This window comes from Petromyzon marinus, chromosome 17 (genome assembly GCF_048934315.1).
Source record: "Petromyzon marinus isolate PM22_M1 ecotype Great Lakes invasive population chromosome 17, UKy_Petmar_22M1.pri1.0, whole genome shotgun sequence".
In the NCBI taxonomy this organism is placed as follows: Eukaryota; Metazoa; Chordata; class Hyperoartia; order Petromyzontiformes; family Petromyzontidae; genus Petromyzon; species Petromyzon marinus.
This window is the reverse complement of record NC_133683.1, coordinates 20,134,266-20,156,473: the sequence shown is the minus strand read 5'-3', so window position 1 is coordinate 20,156,473 and position 22,208 is coordinate 20,134,266. Positions and strand designations below refer to the sequence as shown.

The following is a 22,208-nucleotide window of genomic DNA, read 5'->3' as shown; positions in this document are numbered from 1 at the left end:
TGCCAGTTTCTAAAGTTGTATACTGTAGCTGTAATTTGCATTTACTGGTAGCATAGAATGCCACAATTTATTTATAATGCACCATTGGAGGACTCCAACATTTTCCATGTGAGAATGACCACCTGATGCCTGCATGCATTGAATGGGTAGATTCTCAAACTTGTCATCCTGCATACTTTACTTTTTTATCAAAATGTTGCACCTGTAGATATTTCGTGAGATTGAGTGAAGTGCAATCCAATCTACAGTAGATCTATACACAATTATATTGCATTCCTTCCCAAACAATAATATCAGGATTACAGTTTGAACTCGTTATATACAATAATGTTCACTTTTATTTTCACGATTTCACATTTTATAACTTTCTATACATTTTCACATTCAACTAAAACTTTTCATTTTGTTGTACCAATTATAAAATTAACTTTGTTGTAGTTCTCAGCACTTGTATGAGCTCAGTGTTATAGTTTAAATATTTACACTTTACAATAAAGATATATCTTTTCATATTTAACCTTCTCTTACACATCAATTGTCTCAGCATTGGTTAAGCCAAAAAAAAACAGGAGATAGTGCTTTTAGGAAATATTGCAATCTGATCATTCATTTTAGATTTGTGGAATGGGTTTTTTTTGTGCAAACCATCAGCTTTGAAGCCAATGAACTTAAAACAAAGGTCAAAGCAACTGTAGTGGATTAGCCTGAGTGACAATGAGGCAGAACATATCTGTTTAAACTGATTGTTGACCCAACACCGTCTTTTATTTGTCAACGTTTAAATATACCCATTTATTATCCCTTGTCTTACAGTACTCATTGTTGATCACCTGACAAAGTTTGGTATTTTGTGCAGCAGCTGCAAAACCAGCTGTCAAAGTGAAAACATCAGAATCTATAAATAACTGACCCACAGGGCAACCGAACCATCTCTTTGTGTCACAGTTCGACTTGGGGCATAGTTATCAAATGGACAGAAAGTGCAACTCCTCTGCTGCTCACAAGGCTGTAGGGGCTCAGGTGCCAGGCTATGAAGAGGGGGGGAAATTGGACAGGGAATCCCATTTAATGCCTTGCACCATCTCCCATGCCAACCACTCTAATGAGTCCTTCCATCTCTGCAACTAGGTCACTCAAGATATGCCATATACAGATTTAACTGTACACAATAACAACTGCTTCAGAAATGAAAGGTTATTAGGACATGTGTATTGAACAGCAGCAATTTAGACGAAACAAAACAAGCTTAATGTTTGGTTTTACAGGCATTGAGGCTTGGAACAGTCTTCCAAAGGGTGTGTGTTTGTGCTCAATCAACTCCAGTGCACTATGAATAAGTGCGGAAACATCTGTCCACTTATGCCATTTCGAAAAACTCCAATTATATTGGCAATTGCCCAGATAACATATCCCAACTTGTGTATGGTACCAATGCCAATGAGTTATTTAGAAGTATTTTTCGTTTTATTGCTCCGCATATTGTATGTTTGTTAAATACAAAGCATCAATATTTTTCCGCGTTTTTTTCTCCACGTTTTTAAAATTTGCAAAGTATGTCAATAACATTTTTATGAAGTTTATGACATTTAGGTGATATAATACTTTTTGCATAATATATTGTACATAAATGTAGGTATCGAATGATTCCTCCCAACAGATTTTTCCCACCATCGAGTCGATGAATTGTGTTGTGATTTGATAACTCACTTGTGGTCTCATCTGTATTGTCAGTCTTGTATTTTTATCTTTATTTATATTAGCCTCTGGCCCAATTAGCGTAGAACTTCCATAGACCTAGATACTATATTTTTTATACACAGTTTGATGCATGCATTATAATAGTGCCTAATACAAAATCAACCAGAATGCACTGTATCTCGTGTTGGAAGATAAGTAGAGTTTAGCCTGGATAGTGGTTGAATGGGCAACTGCAATGCATAACAGGCATTATAGGCTACACACAATTGTGAGCTGCAGAGAGCAGTGCAGAAAAGTGTGTTGTGGACATGTACTTCTATGCTCCCACATATTTTGCTCCCTGCTTTTAGCAACCCACATTAACCAGCGTGGTGAAATATGGTCAAATAACCCCGATTGTAATCATGGACAGAGAATATTTGCAACATTTTCAATTTAACAAATTCCTTATACAGTATTAAATGCACTTTGCACTATAAGTCCCACAAAAAAATGCGGGGTGGGTGGGTGGGGGGTTGGTTAAAGTATATTGCACTTTGTAAATTAAACTTTGGTCTTTTTTAAGCCAAGTTCGTTTTCTCAATCCTCTCTTTGGTCAAAAGGAGCATGTGTTGAATGGAGACGCAGTTGGGGACGGCCCAGGAGAAAAGGCTCTCCAGGACTTCAGGGAAACACGTGAGCTCCAACAGCGCCTGCAGGAAATTGAGCTACAGTTGGAGAGACTACAGAAGGCAGAAGCAGAGTCGGTACTGTACACGTGCACTTTGGATGGGAATGCTGAATATATTTGCCCGAATTTGAAAATATTTAAAGCTGTACAAAGAAATGTCTGCGGTTCTTTTACGCTAGAAAAAAAACACAACCTTTAAATGAATATAGTAATGTGATTAATTTAAAAAAATGTATTTTAGATATTCAACGTGGGGTCAAAGAAGAGGTGTAATAGTGACAGCTTTAAGATTTTTTTTCTATTCCCAACTTTAAAAAAAAAATTGTGTAGGCTACTCCTTCAAAAATGTCACTGCCTTAACATACGTGAGTTACTATTTTACCAGCATACGAAGTGTTCGTTTATTATATGTCATAATCAAGTCCATTGATTTAATTCCAAGATTAACATCTTGTTCACACGAATACTTTAGTCAAACACAGGAAGCAGACTTTTAAGTTGAGCATAACATGTTAAATGTTGACTCGAGGTGAAAAAAAACACAAACTCTTTTGAATGTTTGTGCAGCTGAGGCTGCATATCAGGCAGGAATACAGCACATTTATGTGAATTGTTGAAGTTACGTAACATTTTGGTGCATTACTGCTCTTTTAATGGTTTAAAATCATACATTTAATCTGACGGAAGCACACAAAATGCACCCGGTCTGGTCGAATTTTAGAAGCTAAGAAGTCTTGAGCTTGAATAATGCTGGGAATAGGTCAATACAATTTTAAAACAGTTACTGTAGTCTGCTGGGGTGCTGTGTTTTCAGCTAAATCCAAGTGCACTATGCTACAGCGTCTATGTTTTTCCTTCACCAACCTGCACTTATCATTGCCTGAATTACTGTCAAGTAACTCTCACGATCCACACGGCATGGGGAGGCCCTCATCCAAAATTGCTGTATTTGTACAATCATTCAATTATTGAATAGCATCAATTTCAGGCAGCTTTTATTTAACCAAATACAGAAATTGTAATTTCCATTTTCAGTGTTCGAACGCTACATATCCCTATGCGTATTGTTTAGAATCTACAAATCGGTGAAGATTTAGTTTTAAACCTGTTTTTTTTTCCGTGAGCCTTCATTTTTTTTTTTAACCCGTCTTGCATTTGCTTGATCTGAAAAAAACTCAAAAGGGTGAGCTGCCAGGTGTCAGATGGGAACGTGGCGATCAAAGGCAGCATGAGGCCCCGGGATCTAGCTGTGCAATCTTCCTCACAGTGCCACTGACCCATATCGTAGCCATCCCGCTGCAGACTTTTTCTCCTCGTTGGGCTATGACCCCTATTGCTGTTGAAGCTTTCTGCAGTAAATGTGATCCCTAATCCATGGCTTAACCTGGGCATGCACACTCCCAAAAAATGCAGAAACATTTTGACCCGAGGTACCTTTACTTTAATGAAATCCTTTATGCCTTTCAAAGTGTTTTAGGTTGCCTGTCATATGTGTGCATTTGATCACTCGATATTTTTGTTAGCATTGTCATAACATTGTTGCACCCCAGCAAAATCTGGTCGTACTTTTAATAATATGTAAGGCAATCTCAACTTTTTAACGAAATAAAGTTTGTAGCCAAAATGTTAATTTAAGAAAATCTAAACATCAATGTATTACTATGATTAATTGCATTGTTATTGCGGTCATTAATGGATACATGTATTATACATTTGACATCTTGAAATGGAAATGTTATATTTGTTAAAGACATTCAATGAATTCAATAAGCATGAAACACATATTTTCCTGGAAGTAATTTCTTGTTCTCTGGGCCTCTGTGAACAATCAGATTTTTAAAAATGGTATTAACCAAGACTTTTGTAACCCCTACATTCCTTTCTAGATTTATAGAGCTTGCTTTTCCCAAAGGCAGATGTCGTCCTGGCAAGCTAATATCAGAAACACTCAGTCAAGCTGTCACATTGAGGATAATCTGCATGTGCTCAGTGCTAGTTAATGGTGACTTAAGTCTAAATGAACAACAACTGATGTGCAAGACTAGAAAAAACTCTTATCACCAGAATATATTTGATGTATGAAATCAAATACTATATCTAGCATATACATACTATACTGTAATTCGTTTTGATGGATGATATACCAATATGGAATTCCATAAATTACTGATTTACATGCATCCATTATCGAAAGCAATCTGGCTTGACCACCAGAATGTGAAATTGTAGTTGTTGCTCTGCATCTACATCAGCCGTACAAAAGAAGAAGATCTAAAGGAACGTTTTGCCACAGTGGTATTTTAGCCTTGAAAAGGGCATTTTCCTGAATGACCTGAACAAAATGTGTTGCCCATTGTAGATTTTGAAAAGTAACTCATTGGCATGTTTGCAACGTAATAGCAGTTCACTGTTTTGGAAAATGTCAAATAATAAAGCATCGATATCACCTGAGCATGTATCTTTCCACATTCCGAATTTGTAACAGAAGAGGTTAAACCTTGTAAATGGGTGCTGATCCAAAAGGATGTGAAGTATTTAGACTAGTCTCTGGTAAACAGTAAAGCATGACCCTCTCATAACCATGTACTATGACCCACAAGCACAATCTCTCATTAGTTCCTTCGCACTAGGAAGCAAGATATGTGGTCACAGTGTTCACCTTTTACCTTATTTGTCGGGTTGTTTTTACATGTTTTTGGTTTTGTAACTTTTGTGTTCAGGTAGCGACACTGTTTGCACTTAATGGGTCACTATGGCAGGATCAATATTCCATATGCTCATCTGATTAAAAAAAACGTAACTAGGTCCTACTTACTCTTTGGTTTTTTCGGTAAAGTCACATAGAAATAATAAAAATGAAATTATATTATAGCATACGACGTTTCGATTGCAACACAAGCAATCATCATCAGGTACAGAAGAGTTACATTTAAGAGAGAGAGAGGAAACACAACCGCAGATATATATACAGACCTTAAGTAGAGGGAATCAACACAGACACACCAGGGGACACAGAGAGGGAAGGAGCACACTAAATCGAACAGGGTTTAGCAAAATTTGGAAACTATATAAAGGAACACAGACGGTCGGTTGAAACACAATTAACGCATGGCTGGTAGATTACCCCAAATGTCTCTTTACGGTCTGTGTTCCATCACTCTCTTAAATTTCACACTTAACTTACAATTTAGCAATCTTTGAAATAGCGTAATCTACCAGCCATGCGTTAATTGTGTTTTAACCGACCGTCTGTGTTGCTTTATATAGTTTCCAAATTTTGCTAAACCCTGTTTGATTTCGTGTGCTCCTTCCCTCTCTGTGTCCCCTGGTGTGTCTGTGTTAATTCCCTCTACTTAAGGTCTGTATATATATCTGCGGTTATGTGTTTCCTCTCTCTCTCTTAAATTTAGCTCTTCTGTACCTGATGATGATTGCTTGTGCTGCAATCGAAACGTCGTATGCTATTATATAATTTTATTATTTCTACGTGACTTTACCGAAAAAACCAAAGAGTAATTCCTGCAGTCACGAAAGCACCTAATCAAGTTAGGTCCTACTTACTACAGAATTACAATTAAACCATTGCTATACTCTTTGGTTCTTTCGGTAAAGTCACGTAGGTAGAAAAAATAATAGATCACGACGTTCCAATCGCACTAAAGACGGTCGCTTGTTGTTGCGATCGAAACGTTGTGATCTATTATTTTTTTTACCTATGTGACTTTACCGAAAGAACCAAAGAGTATGGATTCCTGCAGTCACGAAAGCTTCAAACCATTGCTATTGCTTTCAACTACTCTCAACTGCTCTTTATTCTTGGTGTTATTTTAAATAAATGGATTTTTTTTATTATAGAAATTTAACATTAAGCTTTAACATTGTAAACTCTGTTTCCAAGATATTCTTTTTTACAGCTTTTATGAAATATTGCAGATGTTGTGTTACTCATAATACAAATTAAAGCGACTTTTGAAAAACAGTCATTCGTTTTTTTGCATTTTCATGCCACTAATTATAGTAGATTTTGTAGAGGAAACATATATAATCTAAACAGAGGAAGGCTACGGTAATTAGTGTTATATAAACCGTGTAATGCAAACAAATATCAATCATGTGTTAAAGATCTCAGGGATCTTGTGATTATACAGCAAGACTAAGCAATGCGTGCTCTTTCAAGAAGTGACTCACTTTAATGATGTCCCCCACTGGGCACACGTAGATTTAACACATAGCGTGATGGAAACAACTGCACGAGGATGCACTTAGTTGAAACAAACAAGCTTGAGGAATAATACGAGCACATGGAATGCGTTTTTAATGCATAGTATCCGATATGGTTATGGCGTAGTAGAGAATTAATATCGACTCGAACGAAGGCAAGTGGAAGAAACAATGTACATCGCTTTAGACGTATGATGAAATATTTGCTTAGGGGCATTCAGATATTTTTGAAAGGTTTTATTTGATTTTATTTTTAGCTCCAGACTTTCTCACCAGCCAGACACTTTTCACACTGCCGTGGTCATGGATATTTAAACAGGAAAATAAATGTGACCTTCACATCTCTCTCTATATTTAGTTTGTTGACAAGTGCCATTTGTTTATCCGTATCATACCAGTTACTCGCCTATGTTAACTAAGAAGCAACACCACAGTGTTTTTAATCTGTTCATATAATATAATGTATTACAAACGTGGTGGATGCACAAAACTTTCCAGATTGAGACACTAAATGGCACATTTTATGAGGCTTATTCAGAATCATTTTGTCAAAAAGTGGTTATGTTGCAAAATACAGTATACCTATTAAAATGTTTAATTATTTTCCAAATGCACCATAGAGTTGTCCTTGTTGACTGCTATAAAGGAACATGTACAAATATAATTGTTGTTATACTGAGGATTTGGAAAGCATGTGAGCACACTTCATAAGCAGAGCTCAGATTTTCAACAAATTCTGTCGTTGTGCAGTGAGTAAAGATCCCAGTAATTGGATCCCTAAGTAGCATAACATTTTAGAAGTAATTGCATTACGAAGAAACTTTCAAAGTATTTAATAGTGTTCTGAAACCTATCCAATGTGCTTTAATACAATGAAGTGAACACCTATTACAAATGCGTTCTTAAAATGCTTTATTAGCATTGAACACTCTCGACAAGGGCTCTAATTTAAATCTTACAATTTATGAGGGCTGCCAATTTGTTATTTTATAAGAGTGTAATAGGAATGTGATAATTCCATTTCATTTCATCTTAACATAGCCGAATGAATGAGTCCGAAGGGCTTTGTTGCTCAATTTGCTACTGCACTTAGACGTCTTCTGATCTCCACAAATAGCAGTTAAAATATAATTTAACTTTTGTGCGTGCAGAGATGCTTATGGCATTTTAAAAATATATTTCTCGTCATGTCATTAAGCCTCCTTAACTGAAATGTAGCTGTTAGAATGCTTGCAGAATTTCACACCAATTCACTGGGGGGTCTTTTTGTTCTTGAAGTTTTGCATCTGAAAAGCTGGTGTCACTGTCTTGTAATCTGTTTGGACCTCATGGGGGTGGGAGTAAAGTTAGTAAACCCTCCATTATGTTGTGTAAGCCTGTTTACTGTGACTGTTCTTGCTAGTGTGCAATTGCTTCCATGCCTGGGCATAGCAACCGGGCACTGGTATTGTGAAAACTCCCAAAAAATATACAGAGAATAAAATGCAGGCACAGCCCACTTGCAGAATAGAAAGGTCCCATCAATGTCTATGGAGACAGGCTTCTGAATATTCATTGCAATATTTTGATGTTGGTCCAGCTTCCCTGCCGTTTCATTGTAATGTTGTATAGTACACTTGCTGTGCAAAATTTCTGGCTCCAGCCCCCAAAATCCATTGTGAAGGCCAAAAGCAGTGTGAAAACCTAATGGACTACGATTCCGTAGGAATGTTCTGCCTTTTCTTTTCAGACATGATGTGTCTCCATAGTGACGGGGCTGCTTAATGGTTAGTCTCTCCATCACCTCGGTTAAGCCTTTGATATTTTAGGCAGTTCTCTGTACAGCTTAAGATTTCCTCTAAACCAAACCTACCCCCCACCCCTGCCAACACTTTTGTCGAAAAACATATCCATTGTAAGATAATTGGTTCTGGCAAAATGTCCTCAGCTGCAACATGTCTCCTGATTGTTGTGACCTGACAGATTTTTTTTTCATTGAATGTCTCTTTGTTTGCAGCTAATTTATAATTGCTAATGGATGAGGTTTTTTTTCTCCCAGAGAGAGATTAGCAGGCCAGATTTTACCCCCACCAGAGCACACTGAAAAGGCTTTTTGGTTTGAGGAATGTAGCCAGATACAAAGCCTCAGTAGCATAGCATAGTCTACATTAAAGAGAGCATGAATTGTTGTGAAACCTATGACAGATACTTTGCTTTTATATTTCTATAATTCCTCCTGAAAAGTTATTTTCTGTGTATTTGAATAAAACCCAAACGACATTTTTACAGTTCTCATACAAATATTGTGTTTACTTTTAAACTAATATATTACAATACATACACATTTTCAAAGGATATTTCTATAATATTTGATATCTACATGGTATCTACTCTGTCATGAAATATACATTAATTTTAAACATGTGTTGTGAGTTATTCAAAGACACTATTTAGGAGTCAACAACCTTTATTTCTACACTTTTCGCAACACGGTTACACACGGGACTAAATACACCTATTCTCACTCTTGTTATGCATAGGACGACAATGCACATTTCTCTTGCATAAGGGTTAACTATAATCGGGTCAGAGCAGCTAACGTGCTGCCTGATCACGATGTAGAAGACAGGGACGAAGACGTAGACGTAGCACTTGAGTTCCACTTCACTTGCAGACAGCCCGGATCTGTGATCGGGGCTTCCCTTTTTTATCTCTCGGCGTGGCCTGGCTCCACCCTCGGCCGCGCCCTACGTCCAGAATATTCCCGACGGTTCCAGCCCTCTCTGGCTCCACCCTTAACCACGCCTCTTCCGGAAGCTCACTATATGTTCTCTGCTACTCCCCCCATGCCCCTTCATTCACCTTTGGCCCACATTTCTCACCCCGGCCCATCACGTGCTTAACCCAGTGCCGGGGTGACTCATCCTCGCATGGCCCCTACCACCAGCCACCCCCCACCACACTCTTCCAGTGGCCCACTCTGTGGCGATTCCCTGTGGCACTGGTGGAGGCTGCAATCCCCTACTCTGTCGGTAGGACTCATCAGGCTTCCTTTTGCTAGCACCCAGTACTGTGCTCCTAGTGGCCTACTGAATAGTACTGCATGGTGTGTTAGCCTCTGCGCTTGTTTCAACGGCACTTGGCGCTACGCGCCGTAGTGATCCATTTAACATCACTACATCACCCCCCCCCCCTCCCCCCCCGAAAAAACTCAGCCGTTCCAGCTGACACCCATACCCTGTACAGCGGGACGAACTACCGGAGCAACACACAAAGCAACGAACAGCAACAACAATAGGAACCTCCCTCGCGAGTCAACAACCCGAACGAACAACAACAATGCAATACAGCAACAATAAAAAAACCCCCGACGCACCATAATGACCCACCCCGGACTCTGTACAATACTTGACAACCGCCGACCGCCGCCGCCCACGAGCCCAGAAAGGACCCAGTTCAACCGGCAAATTTAGCCTGGCTCGTGGCTGTGGCCTCTTGGTAGGAGACGTCGAAATAAATAGGATGAGCGGGTGGGTTATTTAAAAGTCACAGTTTTGGAGCTGGTTCTCGTCACCGGGCCCCCAGGTGGGATAATGGCAGGTTTACTGGGGGCCACGGGGACGACTTGAAGAAGGCCTAACGGGCGCGGCCCCTGCCGGACAGAAGATGGGAGAGGAGGAGAAGCAGGTGTCAGCCGCTCCCTCCCCACTGGATGGCGTTCTGACAGTGTGACGGGCAGCTCTGAGGTCATCAAGTGCTGGAATCCTGTGGGTGGAGGAACAGAAATCCGCTGAGGCATAACTTCGGTGGTCACACGCCTGGGCTCACCGGGCACATCAGACACCCGTTGCCTCGGGGCAATGGGAATGAAACATCAGGATAAGGCGGAAAGTACGGTTTCAGTCGTGACGGGTGCACGTACCAACGTCTGCGACCGACCTGGATCTGAATGCATTGGGGCCTCTTGACCTCTATCAACTCCACCGGGCCCTGCCACGGTCTATATAACTTGTGGGATGTGCCCACAGGAACCTGAGGGCAGTGCAGCCAAGCCCTCTCCCTGACATTCCACGGCTTCCCTGACTACCGGAAGGCCAGCAGTTTTTCGTTGGATGCTGGTCGTTTCACCGAATTCAGACAGGATGCCTCCCGCGCCTCAGTCAGCCATCTAAGTATGAGGCGCATAAGTTCTGGCACAGCTATCTTTTTAGCGAGTGAGTCAATATTCAACAGGGCCTCCATGGGGGGTCACACTCTCTCCCTTACATCAAACAGAATGGGGAGAACCCGGTGGAGGCATGAGGGGCCATTCTATAGGCCGTGAGGACACCCGGAATGTGTAAATCCCAGTCGGACTGTGCCTCATTGGCCTGCTGGCACAACATGGCCGTGAGAGTCCTATGCAGCCGTTCAACCATCCTGTCAGTCTGTGGGTGGTAGGGCGAATTACAAATTTTCCTAGTACCCAATAGGTCACACACATCCTTCAACAACTTGGAAGAAAAGTTACGGCCTTGGTCCGTAAGGAGACGTTCCGGGGCCCCCTTGTCCAAGACATACCCATTAATCAAAGCGTCGGTAATGGACGCAGCGGAGTGATCCTGCAGGAGATATGCGATGGCCCACCGTGACAGGTATTCTACTCCTACGAGCAGAAATGTATTTCCCCTCGGCGTGGTGTGTAATGGTCCGAGGATGTCAAGAGCGACAAGCTCGTTAATGCGCGACACCCAAATAGACCGCAGCGGTGGTCAGGCCAGTGGGGGTTTACGACGCGTGCACTCCACACATCCTTGTGGGATGTTGCCAAAAGAAATCGTGCTTCAAAGAAGACAATGTCTTCTGTACACCAAGGTGCATTAGTCGCACATGGGCCGCCCTCACAACTTTACCCCGCAGGACAGTTGGTATGATGATGCAATGGCGCTGCACTTCTGCATCCCACCCCATAAGCAGCCCATCCCTGATGACCACCGGGGACATCTACCCCGGGCCCTTTCTGCAACTCGCTGTACTGACGCGGTGATGCATTTTCAAAAGGGAGGCATCCTCCACCTGGAGGCGCCTCCACTCGTCGAGAGCAAGACCGATGGCACTGTCGCACGCGACTGTCACAACGGGTGGTGAAACGTCCACAGATGCCACCATAGCGCAAGGCACTCCGTTACCTACCAGTTTACAACGCCCTGCCCCAGTCAAACATTAACACTGGCCTTTCGGCGGCAATCGCGACAAAGCATCCGGATTACATTGGCCCAACCCCTTTCTGTAGGTGACAGTGAAGGTGTAATCCTGCAAAACTTCCAACCAGCGCAAGAGCTGTCCCGATGGTTTATCAATTTGTAGCGCATTTTTCAGAGCCGCGTGATCCGTGCGTACCACGAAATGTCTACCATATAGGTACGGCCGGTACTGCTGCACAAAATTAACGATGGGTAGCAACTCGCAGCGCATCACACAATAACGTTGCTCTGCGGGAGACAGCACCCTGCTCCCGTACTTGACCACACTTTCCACCCCGTTCTCTACCTGCGATAGGACAGCACCTATTCTGGTGTCACTGGCGTCTGTGTCCAGCACAAACGGTATAGAGTAATCGGGGTAGCGAAGGGGAGGCGCATTCAGGAGACCATCTCGCAATGCAACAAAAGCAGCCTCCTCCCCACCAAAATCTCTGCCCTTTAACAGTAAGAGCATGGAGCGGTTTCGCGACTGTCACAAACCCGGGCACAAAGCGGCGATAATATGACGCGAACCCCACAAAACTGCGAACTTCACCCACCGACTTGGCTGTTGGCCACGAGCGCACACAAGCAGTTTTATCTGGATCCGTGGTAATCCCCGCCTCACTCACAATGTGCCCCAGGTAACGAACCGACTTCTGCAAGAGATGACACTTCTGCGGCTTAAATTTCAAATTTGCCGCCCGAATTTTAACAAACACCGAGGGCAAATGCTGTAGATGCTCTTGAAATGTGCGTCCAAAGACGATCATGTCGTTCAAATAAATCAAGCACGACTCCCACTGGAGTCCCAATAACACCAATTCCATTAGTTGCTGAAACGTAGCCGGGGCCAAGTGAAGTCCCATCGGCAAACAGTTAAACTGTAAAAGCCCTTGTGGCGTGCGAAACGCTGTTTTGGGCTTTGAGTTTTCATCCAAGGGCAACTGCCAAAACCCCAACAGCAAATCCAAGGTGGAAAAGAATCGCGCACCCGACAAGGCATCCAATGAATCGTCCATCCGTGGGAGCATGTAAGCATCTGCCACAGAGACCTTGTTCACTTTTCTAAAATCCATGCAAAATCTCATACTTCCGCCTCCCAAGGACTGATGCATGGAGAAATAATGTCGGCGGCCAACATCTCGTTGACCACCTGACGAGCGAACTCAACACAGTCTGTGATGGAGATGCCTGAGGTGACTGTGTAGACCGGGTGTGTGATTCACTGCGACTCCCCTTTGGGCTCGAAGGAGTGGTGGTCGGCGGGGTGGAGAACGATGGAGGCGCGACGAGCTGTCCCGGCTCCGTGCGGCATCCTTTGGAGGCGTGGCCGGGCAGGCCACATTTGAAGCAGGTGATGGGCGCCTTCCATGGGGAAGAGATCACCTTCCCCTGCAGTCTCTGCTCCTGCCGCCATCCCACGTCGGTCCTCGCATACGGACGCCCCTCCAGCGATGCACAAACTGGAGGGTACTCCTTTTCCTCCGGCTTTTCAATGTCTCCTGGCAGTCCAGCGCACGCGGCCACTCTGAATCACCACCCAAATTACAGTGCGCCTGGATACAGCGCGTTACCCTAAGAGATGTTAGGTTGTAATTTTCTGTGGCGGGCAAAAAAACGTACATGTCCCATGCCAATGCCAACAGTCGTTCTAGAACCAGAGAGTCCAACCCTGCCTGATCCATTTTAGGGTACACCGCTTGGCCCGGTGACATTAGTGCGCTGCGGAAGGCGAGGGGCATTTCGGCCTCCCCCTGTCTCCGCATGGCAAACTTCTGTCGCACGTTGGACGGCGGGTCAAAAATATATGCCATCTGCGTGCACGCCGTCGTCAACATTGTCCTCTCCAACGGGGGAATCACATAAAAAGCCGTCAAGGCGTCGTCATCTAACGTTGTAGGCAGCGAACACAGCTCCTCAGTGTCAATCCAACCAGCTAGAAAATCTTCTTTGAAAGGCTGCCCAATCGCCCCCAGAGGCAGCGAACTCCCTTATGAAGGGCAGCCGCTTCCCCAGGGTGGGCACCTCTGAGCGCGAAGCCGGCGGCACGTCAAATTTGGCGGGAGCGGTTTCCCGCCCCGCCGACAAAATGGCAGCTGCCCGCGCGGGCTGCGGCTCTGCGGCTTCCCACGCTCGTGAAATGGCGGCGGCGGCCGGGCTGTCTTTTCGCTCTTCCCGCGCCGCCGCTGATCTATCCAGCTCTTCCATCTCAATCTCGGCCACAAGCGCCGCCGCCGCCGCAGACACCAGGTCGGCGAGGCACATGCTTCTCAACCGGTGTCCCCCTGCAGGCGGCCGCAGCGCCGAGGTGCAGTCCTCCTCGCGCTGCTCCGCGGGGAGCACCTCCGCAGGATTCTTCTCCGGGCTCTCGGTCGTCTTCATCGTCCGTCGACATCACGGTGAGTGATAATCTCGACCTTGACATATTAATTTAGCTATTCTTTTCCTTACTAGTTATTTTCCGACACCAAATGTAGTGAGTCATTCAGAGACACTATTTTGGAACCAACAACGTTTATTCTACACTTTACGCAACACCTACACACAGGACTAAATACACCTATTCTTACTCTTGTTACGCATAGGACCACAATACACATATTTCTCTTGCATACGGGATAACTATAATCGGGTCAGAAGCAGACAACGTGCTGCCTGACCCACAATGTCGAAGATGGGGACGAAGACATAAACGTAGTACTTGGGTTCCACTTCACCTACAGAGAGCCTGGATCTGTGACCGGGGCTTTCCTTTTATCTCTCTCGGCGCGGCCTGGCTCCACCCTCGGCCGCGCCCTACGTCCAGAATATTCCCGACGTTTCCAGGCTACACCGCACCTGTTCCCTCTCTGGCTCCACCCTTAACCACGCACCCAGCACCATGCTTCTAGTGGCCCACTGAATGGCACTACATATGGTGTGTTAGCCTCTCCGCCTGTTTCAACGGCACTTGGCCCTATGCGCCGTAGTGATCCATTTAACATCACTACACATGTATTTTGCAATGTGAAGATTATAATTTTCATTGGATACATTTAGAAATGTGCTTTAGCTTCTTTCAGCACTTTCACCCTGAACTTGATGATGGAAATCCATACACTACTCTGCCTAATTAAGATTTTTCATTCACTGCATTTTTCCTGCTATGACATATGGATCAGAAACATGGACACTGACAAAGAAAATAGAACAATAGCTGACAGGTACACAAAGAAGTGTTGACAGGTGCATGTTTAGAATTGCACTGAGAGACAGAAAGAAAAAAAACACCATGGGTCAGAGAACAAACACAAATTAGAGGCATCATATTGACTGTTAACAAAGTAAGTGGGCTTGAGTAAGACTCATCGCTTGAAGGGATGATTGTAATCAGTCTCGATTATAAGAATTATTTAGTGGCAGCCGAAGGAGGGAAAACACACCCAACATCCCAAGAGTACAACCACTGTGAAGGTGGAGTAATAAGATCAGCTCACGTGCAGGAGCTGTATGGATTGTTGCATCACGAGACCATGAGAGATGGCGACAATTTGGGGAATTATTTATCCAGCAGTGGGTAGACCATGGCTGATGATGATTATGATTCTCATCTCTAGCAAATTAATAATTTAGCATAGTTAGCATAATATTTACCCCATGAAGTTTGCAAAGCACCATTGGTTTCCACCGCAAGAATGATGAAGGGTAGATATATTTCTGGATTGCTAGTTGTAATCATAAAGGATAAATTACATTTGTTGGTATATAACGTGTAATACAGTTTATAGAAAACAATGTGGATGTATGATGTTTGAGATTTTTCGTTACCTGCAAATAATTTAACGACCTTATTCAGTTGTAAAAGAATGTATTTATTGTTTTCTGTTTTATGAATTTGTTTTATGAATTCTTACGAATTTGTATTTTTATTTCCATATGCAAAAAATGTATGGTAAACTGTGATTACGTTAAAACTTGTGTTTTCACACGGTTGAACCCAGTTGGTGATTAGAAGATTATAGATTTATGTTTGGAATCCCATGAACATTCCAAATATATGTATGTGGGTCAGAAAGATCAAGATGTCAAAAGAACACTCTTTTCAGCAAAACAAAAGAGGCAGCTTGTTGGATTGTGTGTTTTTTTGTGTTCAATCATAAACAGTACCAACGCACACATAGCATGCCTCCAAACAGCTCTATTCCAAACAAAACTTGCCTCATGGGGTGATTTAATCTTTAAATATTTGAAACCATTTTCAGTCATGTTGGAACGTTGCTACGAAAACCAAAATATTACATTGTTTTGAACAAAGGCTTTGATCTGCACCGTTCTGTTTTACAAGGTGCCATACGAAAGCCATTAGTGCTCTGCACGATGATCTGAGATGGACTTTTTAGAAATGACGGCAAGATCGCAAGTGCAATTGTTTAGATGTGTGCATTCACGTGGTTTTAATCTCTGAATTACGAAGAATTCTTATGTTGTTGCCACATGTGAAATGAGCAATATTCTTTTGTATATATACAGTTTTGAACTAATGTCTTTGATAGCTCAGGGACAATAATTCCTGGAGAAAATCTAAATAATATTCTGCTAAATCCCATACCTTGTTGGAGTACGGTGGAGTACGATGTTATATTCAGAGTGATCCATGTCTTTTTTTAAATGTATTTCATAATAAAGTCATATCTACATTTGACACTGGGTACAGTTATACAATCTTCAGATATACATATTAAATGTTCTACTCAAATGAATATAAAGTAAAGGGGCAACCCTGAAATATCTTGCTCATGCCACTGCTAGCGGAAGGGCCTCCACAATAGTGACCTATAGAGAGAGTTCCTATAGAGGGTATTTGGCCTATTCTTCCACATTAGCGCACCTTCGATTTGCATGGTTGGCTGCGTACGGTGCAAAAGAAGTTCAACATACATACATTAGCCAGACATCTTTTGAAGAGGTGGGAGTACTTACACGTGATCCCACCACATGTGACCTGCCGATCGACTAACTGTGTTGTTCCCATGTATGTGGATGGGTGGACAGAGGTGGGGGGGGTTTAGGAAACCTGCTACCCCAGGAGAATGAACGAGTAACCTTTAAATTTTAAGTCCAGTGTGCTCACACGATTGCAGCAACCAATTATTTGAATATAATGAAGCCTACTTTATGGGGGTTTGTTGAAACATGTTTTGCTTTTATGTGGAAGGCAACTGTGAACATGCCTCTTTTTATTTTTACCTATAACAGTCTCTACATGCTTATGATAGTGGAAAAAAATATTCTTAAAGATTTGAAAACTGCCAAATTAGTAAACATTCTACAGAATAAATTACCTTGCATTGAATAAATGTTTCTGAATACTGGTTAGAAATGTAATACACATGTACTTTAGGATTTTTTAAACAATTACTTTCACATTACACATTTTGAATGAACTTTCTAAACAATATTGATCTATGCTTATATATAAATTGATTCATAAATTACACTATCAAAATTCAAATTATATCAGTTACATACATCCTATTTCCATACAAAACTATTCAAAAGGGTTGGCAAGAACCAAACTTGAGATTAATGTCTAAACTGAGCGTTGGGCTTGTAGAACATTCAAACATTTTTTTCATGCCTGGATCAGGCCATTGCGTGCAGGGGGTCACTGAAGGTATGTATTGGTTAAGTGGGGGTTTCTTTAGTTCAACCAGGGACATACAACTTAATGGATACCTGTATGCATGCTAAGCATGTTTAAGAAAATACTACTTGGAGGATAGCAATCAGATGCTACTGATGAAGATGTTTTAAACAATGTCAGATAAGCATTTTAAAATTATTTTGAATTATTTTAGATAATTATCTTCACTTCCCCTTCATTTGTATAAAAACAATCGCTAGTGAAATGCTGGATTTTCAGCAAAGCGGATTTTTATTTAAATACAGAGTTGTTTTATTTATGGTTATTCACGAGTAACACAGTCGTAATGTTGATTAGTTCTTCAATACACGTCCTCAACTGTGGCATACTTGGCAGCGCCTGGATTTTAGTTAGCGATCCTTAGATTGGTGAATTAAAAACTAATTCTAATGTGTGTGCCTCTTGTGACGGAGATAATTTCAAGGTATTCATGAATGCGAAGGAGACGGAGACAAAGCCGAGTTTATTTTCACAGTAACCTGCTTAAGCGGAAATGATCGATTACACCCTGTGTCTGTGGTCTTCCTTTAGGAACTGACAAGGCTTAGTGAGTTGGACTTGCGCCTGTTGCTGAGCAAGTGCCCAGGCTGGGAGGAAAACTCGTCTTGTGAATCTACGCCTTGTGGTACCGCTTCACCGAGACTGCCAAAGGCAATGTTCACAAAGCTCTGCCATGAAGGTCAAGGGAACATAAGTGTGGCAAGGCACTGTGGTGAAGAGGCTCCAGAGATGAATTCCAGTGGGGGAAACCTGCGTGAGGCGCTTTCAAAGAGCGAGCGGTCAGAAAACATGACACCTCGTCTTTCTGAGCAATCAGAAGATGGGGTTGAGACTAACGATTTGGAGAGCAGCGACAGGGAATGCTATTACATGAAAAAGGCTCTGAAACTTAAAAGGGCTAAAAAACCCTTTTTCTCCCAGTAATCCAAATTGTGGCCATGACAGCATTTCTTTGCAATTTGAACGGAGAGATGAAAGCACTAACGTTCAGCAAGCAGACGGGGGAACATTGAGTCTCCAACTGGACCGTGATCAGACAAGCTTGAGCGAGTCTGTTTTTTCAGACCTTTTATAAAGCAGGAATGCAGGGAGGATAGCGAAGGAAGTAGAATTCCCAGAGCCATATTTCTTTAGAGACATTGGGTATTACAAGCCTTACATTGGTGAAATATAGATTTTTTTTTTTCACAGACATGCATAATTTAACAAATTATTTGTAAAGAATGGCTTCGTATTTTTACTTGAGTTAAAGAATTTCCTTTTGCTATTGGCCTTGGTTGTTTTTCTTACATTTTCAAAGGGTACTCTGTGGAGTAAATGTGTTTCATGTAAATACAGAAAACTTCATTAATGTTTTAAATATCCATGAACTACCACATTACAAAATGAAAACATTTAAGTAATTAATATTTTTTTACATAAACATTTTGTGCCATGGGCTCATGGGATTCACAAGCCAAATAAATTACAACTGGTCATGATTTATATTTAAAGGGAATTCCAGTGACCAATGGGTTCTTGACCCTTGCTCTTTTAACAACCAGCCCTTCCCCCTTCTCTGTAGCCAGTGACTAGACTGAGATGATGGCTGTGCATTCAAGGTGGCGGCGTCATGACAAACATGTCTCAAATTTAAGTGTAGCTAAGCTCAAAATTAAGGGCTTAGATTGGAATGTTATATTAAATATCCAATGGGTTTTTTCAACAATAATAAGAGTAGAACTTTTATACGATCAAGCAACTCTTGACAAAAACGAATTGGCGTCATGTTTATGTAATTTACAAATCATTATTGTTTCTGGCATATATGATTGTAAACTGTTAGGTTTACCATCCTTTGTAGGTGATTGTTATTTTTAAGTCTTAAGTGAATGCAAATATTGTTCGATTGTGTGACGGTCTCATTTTAAAGGCATGAAATGGAAATGGTCAATGGGTGTGTTTCGTATGCATCTGCATTATATGTTGTTTAACGTATACTGGGGTAAACCACACTTCTACGGATTAAGCTCCTGAAGATAATTAAAATTGTGAAAGAAAAACAGGCCTTTCACAAGACACAAATATGAATTTGTCCATTTTCTGTACAGCTTTCCCTTGATTGAAAATTATTCTGACAGATATAATTATTAAAAATGTTGTTTTTCTTTTGTTCGTATTCAAATGGAAGACGTCGTTGTTATTGACAATATATAATAAACATTGCATATTGAGCATTTTCGTAAAACAGTGAGACATGCAAAATACGTATGACACACCAACAATTCCAGAAATCTCTTTCTAATACAATTTCAGACAACCTAAATCTACCGCCATTCTTATTTGACACATTTATATTTAACAAATGTGGATGGATTAAACAGATTATAGTAGCTAAAAAATGTTAATCTGATGCAATGTCTGATATAACAAAAATGTACTGTATCAGCACACGTTTACCTTGGTCTCCTGTGCCACAGAGATGGAATTCAGTTTTACCCTTTGCTTCGGTTTTGATTAATATAAAAGAGATAGGAGAAGTTTGTATTCAAAATCTTCTAAACAAACTATTGTTTGGACCGATATCTCTTTATGCTACGCTCCTGTGTGTAAAATATTTAAAGTCAAACAAAACATGAATGGGTTTTGTGCTTTTTATCTCCTCCGGATGTTACTTCCACAGACATTCCTGCAGTATCTCATCAGCACAGATGGAGGTTATATCTGATGGCTGTGCTGTCAGTCAGGGGCCCAAGCTTGAGAACCAAGCGTTTTAGGCTATGGAGGTCAATTCTATAAGGGCTGACAGCTTTTATATTTTTATTAATGTTTGTGTAAGAAATATTTGCTTAAACGTACAGGTCAACCGTTTTCAACAAAACGTTGGAATGCATCGGTTAAGTATTAATTGTATGGGGACACTCTGAACATTGAGGCCAAGTAATAGCTACCTACTTAATCGCCCAAGGATACTTCACTTCACCGATGATTAAGAATATATCATTGACTGTAATTCACATTTCAGTGTATAGTGTTCAAAGTTGCTCTTTTAAAAAGTAGTTCAGAGGTTATAGGACACACATTTGCAGATTGTATGTTTACCATGCAGTCGTCCATACTCGGAATTAAAATATCAACTGTGGATATTTTTGCAACATTGTTACATAGAGGCAATGAATAAGTTAATGCTGACACAACTCAATGTGCTGGATACTCTTAATACACATACATGGATAAGTATACTTTGTAACATAATTAAACTTTTGATTTAAAGCTTTTGTGACTGCAGGGATTCATATTATTGGTTCTTTCGGTAAAGTGATGTAGAAGGGAAACAATAAAAAAAAATATATTTATTATTTTATATAAAAAATATAGATTTTTATTATTTTATATTTTTATTATTTTATTGTTTCCCTTCTACGTGATTTTACCGAAAGAACCAATAATATAATTAAACTTGTATAATGTAAAGAAAACTAATTTTAAAGCTATGTTCTTAGTTGACATCAACAGGATATTTTTGTATTTTTCTACATAACACAAATAAGGCTTGTCATCAAGTTGGGCACGCTTCGCTCACAATCATATTTAGTTATGTCATATAGCATCTTGAGCAATGTATTCTTTTGCAAGCATATTTCATCAGATGATGTAGGAATAATTTGATAATTCAAGCTGAGTCATGAAAGATACAAGTTGTTTTGGCTAGTCAGTAAGTGCGTTACATAGTGTTTAGCAAAAATCATTGTTGCTTGGACCAGTATTATCCTCAACTTGCTCTCACTAAAATCTGGCAGCAATTCAAAGTAATCATGCCATGCTTGCACACTCCCCGCATGAGACATATTTGTTATGTTAAAATGTACCCTTAGGCTGCACAGAAAGCCAACTAGATGTTCTCATGGTACAACACAGACTCATTAAATTACATTTCTTAATTTTTAAAACGAAGTATTTTTATGATGGAACTAGATGTGAGCATATTTTGTGATTCGATCAATAAATCTATCTTTATTTTACGTGCCAATATCGCCCTAAAAAAAGTAGGCATCAGTGGACGTGACAGCAGTGGCATGGAGTGAAAAAAAACCCCTAACGACCATGGCGACAAACACCGACTGAGCAAAGTCGATCGCAACCACGGGCAAAATAAAGTGCAACCGTGCGCCACGAATAGCATGAGAAAGTAAGTAGTGACTGAAATAAATAAGTAAACTGGGGGTTTTCTTTTCCCCTTCTTAATTGTTTTATTTTATAAGGCAAGTTTGAATAGATTTATTGCACAGGCCAGAGAATTGAGAGACACTCGGCGCATTTTGGACGTCCGGTGGCAGGGTGTTCCAGATTTTGGGGGCTGCGCTCAAGAAGACTCTGCCCCTCCAGCGTCGGGTGAACAATCCTGAACTGGGAAAGTCTTGCCGTTCCCGTGGTACGGAGTGTGGTGCATGTGCCTGAGGATTAGAGGGAGCTGCGGTTTTCCAGGTAGTTGGGGCCAAGCTTTATAGCGTCCGTTGATTATCAATGGAACGCACGACATTGAATAATATCTTCACATTACACGAGACATTGAATACAGTGAATAGATGTCAGTGCCAAAAATTTATTCTTATTGGAATTACGTAATCTTTACGAGTTATCACGGATAAAGTAATAGAAAATGTTTCACCTGATGACGATTGCTTGTGTTGCGATCGAAACGTCGTGATATTGTTATTATTTTTATAAATTGTATTATTTTTTTCTACGTGGC

The 22,208-nt window shown here is 41.2% G+C and overlaps 1 protein-coding gene across 4 annotated transcripts in view; it reads left to right on the top strand.

Annotated features, from left to right (window-relative positions):
- FSIP1 (fibrous sheath interacting protein 1) overlaps nucleotides 1-19,690 on the top strand; it is a 37,351-nt gene extending 17,661 nt beyond the window's left edge. For 3 of the 4 annotated variants that reach the window (XM_032955836.2, XM_032955835.2, XM_032955837.2), the window contains exons 10-11: nucleotides 2,301-2,444; nucleotides 18,008-19,690. In XM_032955836.2, coding sequence (XP_032811727.1) covers nucleotides 2,301-2,444; nucleotides 18,008-18,400 — 537 coding nt within the window. In that variant the 3' untranslated portion in view covers nucleotides 18,401-19,690. Of the gene's footprint in view, nucleotides 1-2,300; nucleotides 2,445-4,254; nucleotides 16,097-18,007 lie in introns of those variants that run through there. The other variant, XM_076067715.1, reaches the window with a different exon arrangement.
- Nucleotides 19,691-22,208: the final 2,518 nt, after the last annotated feature.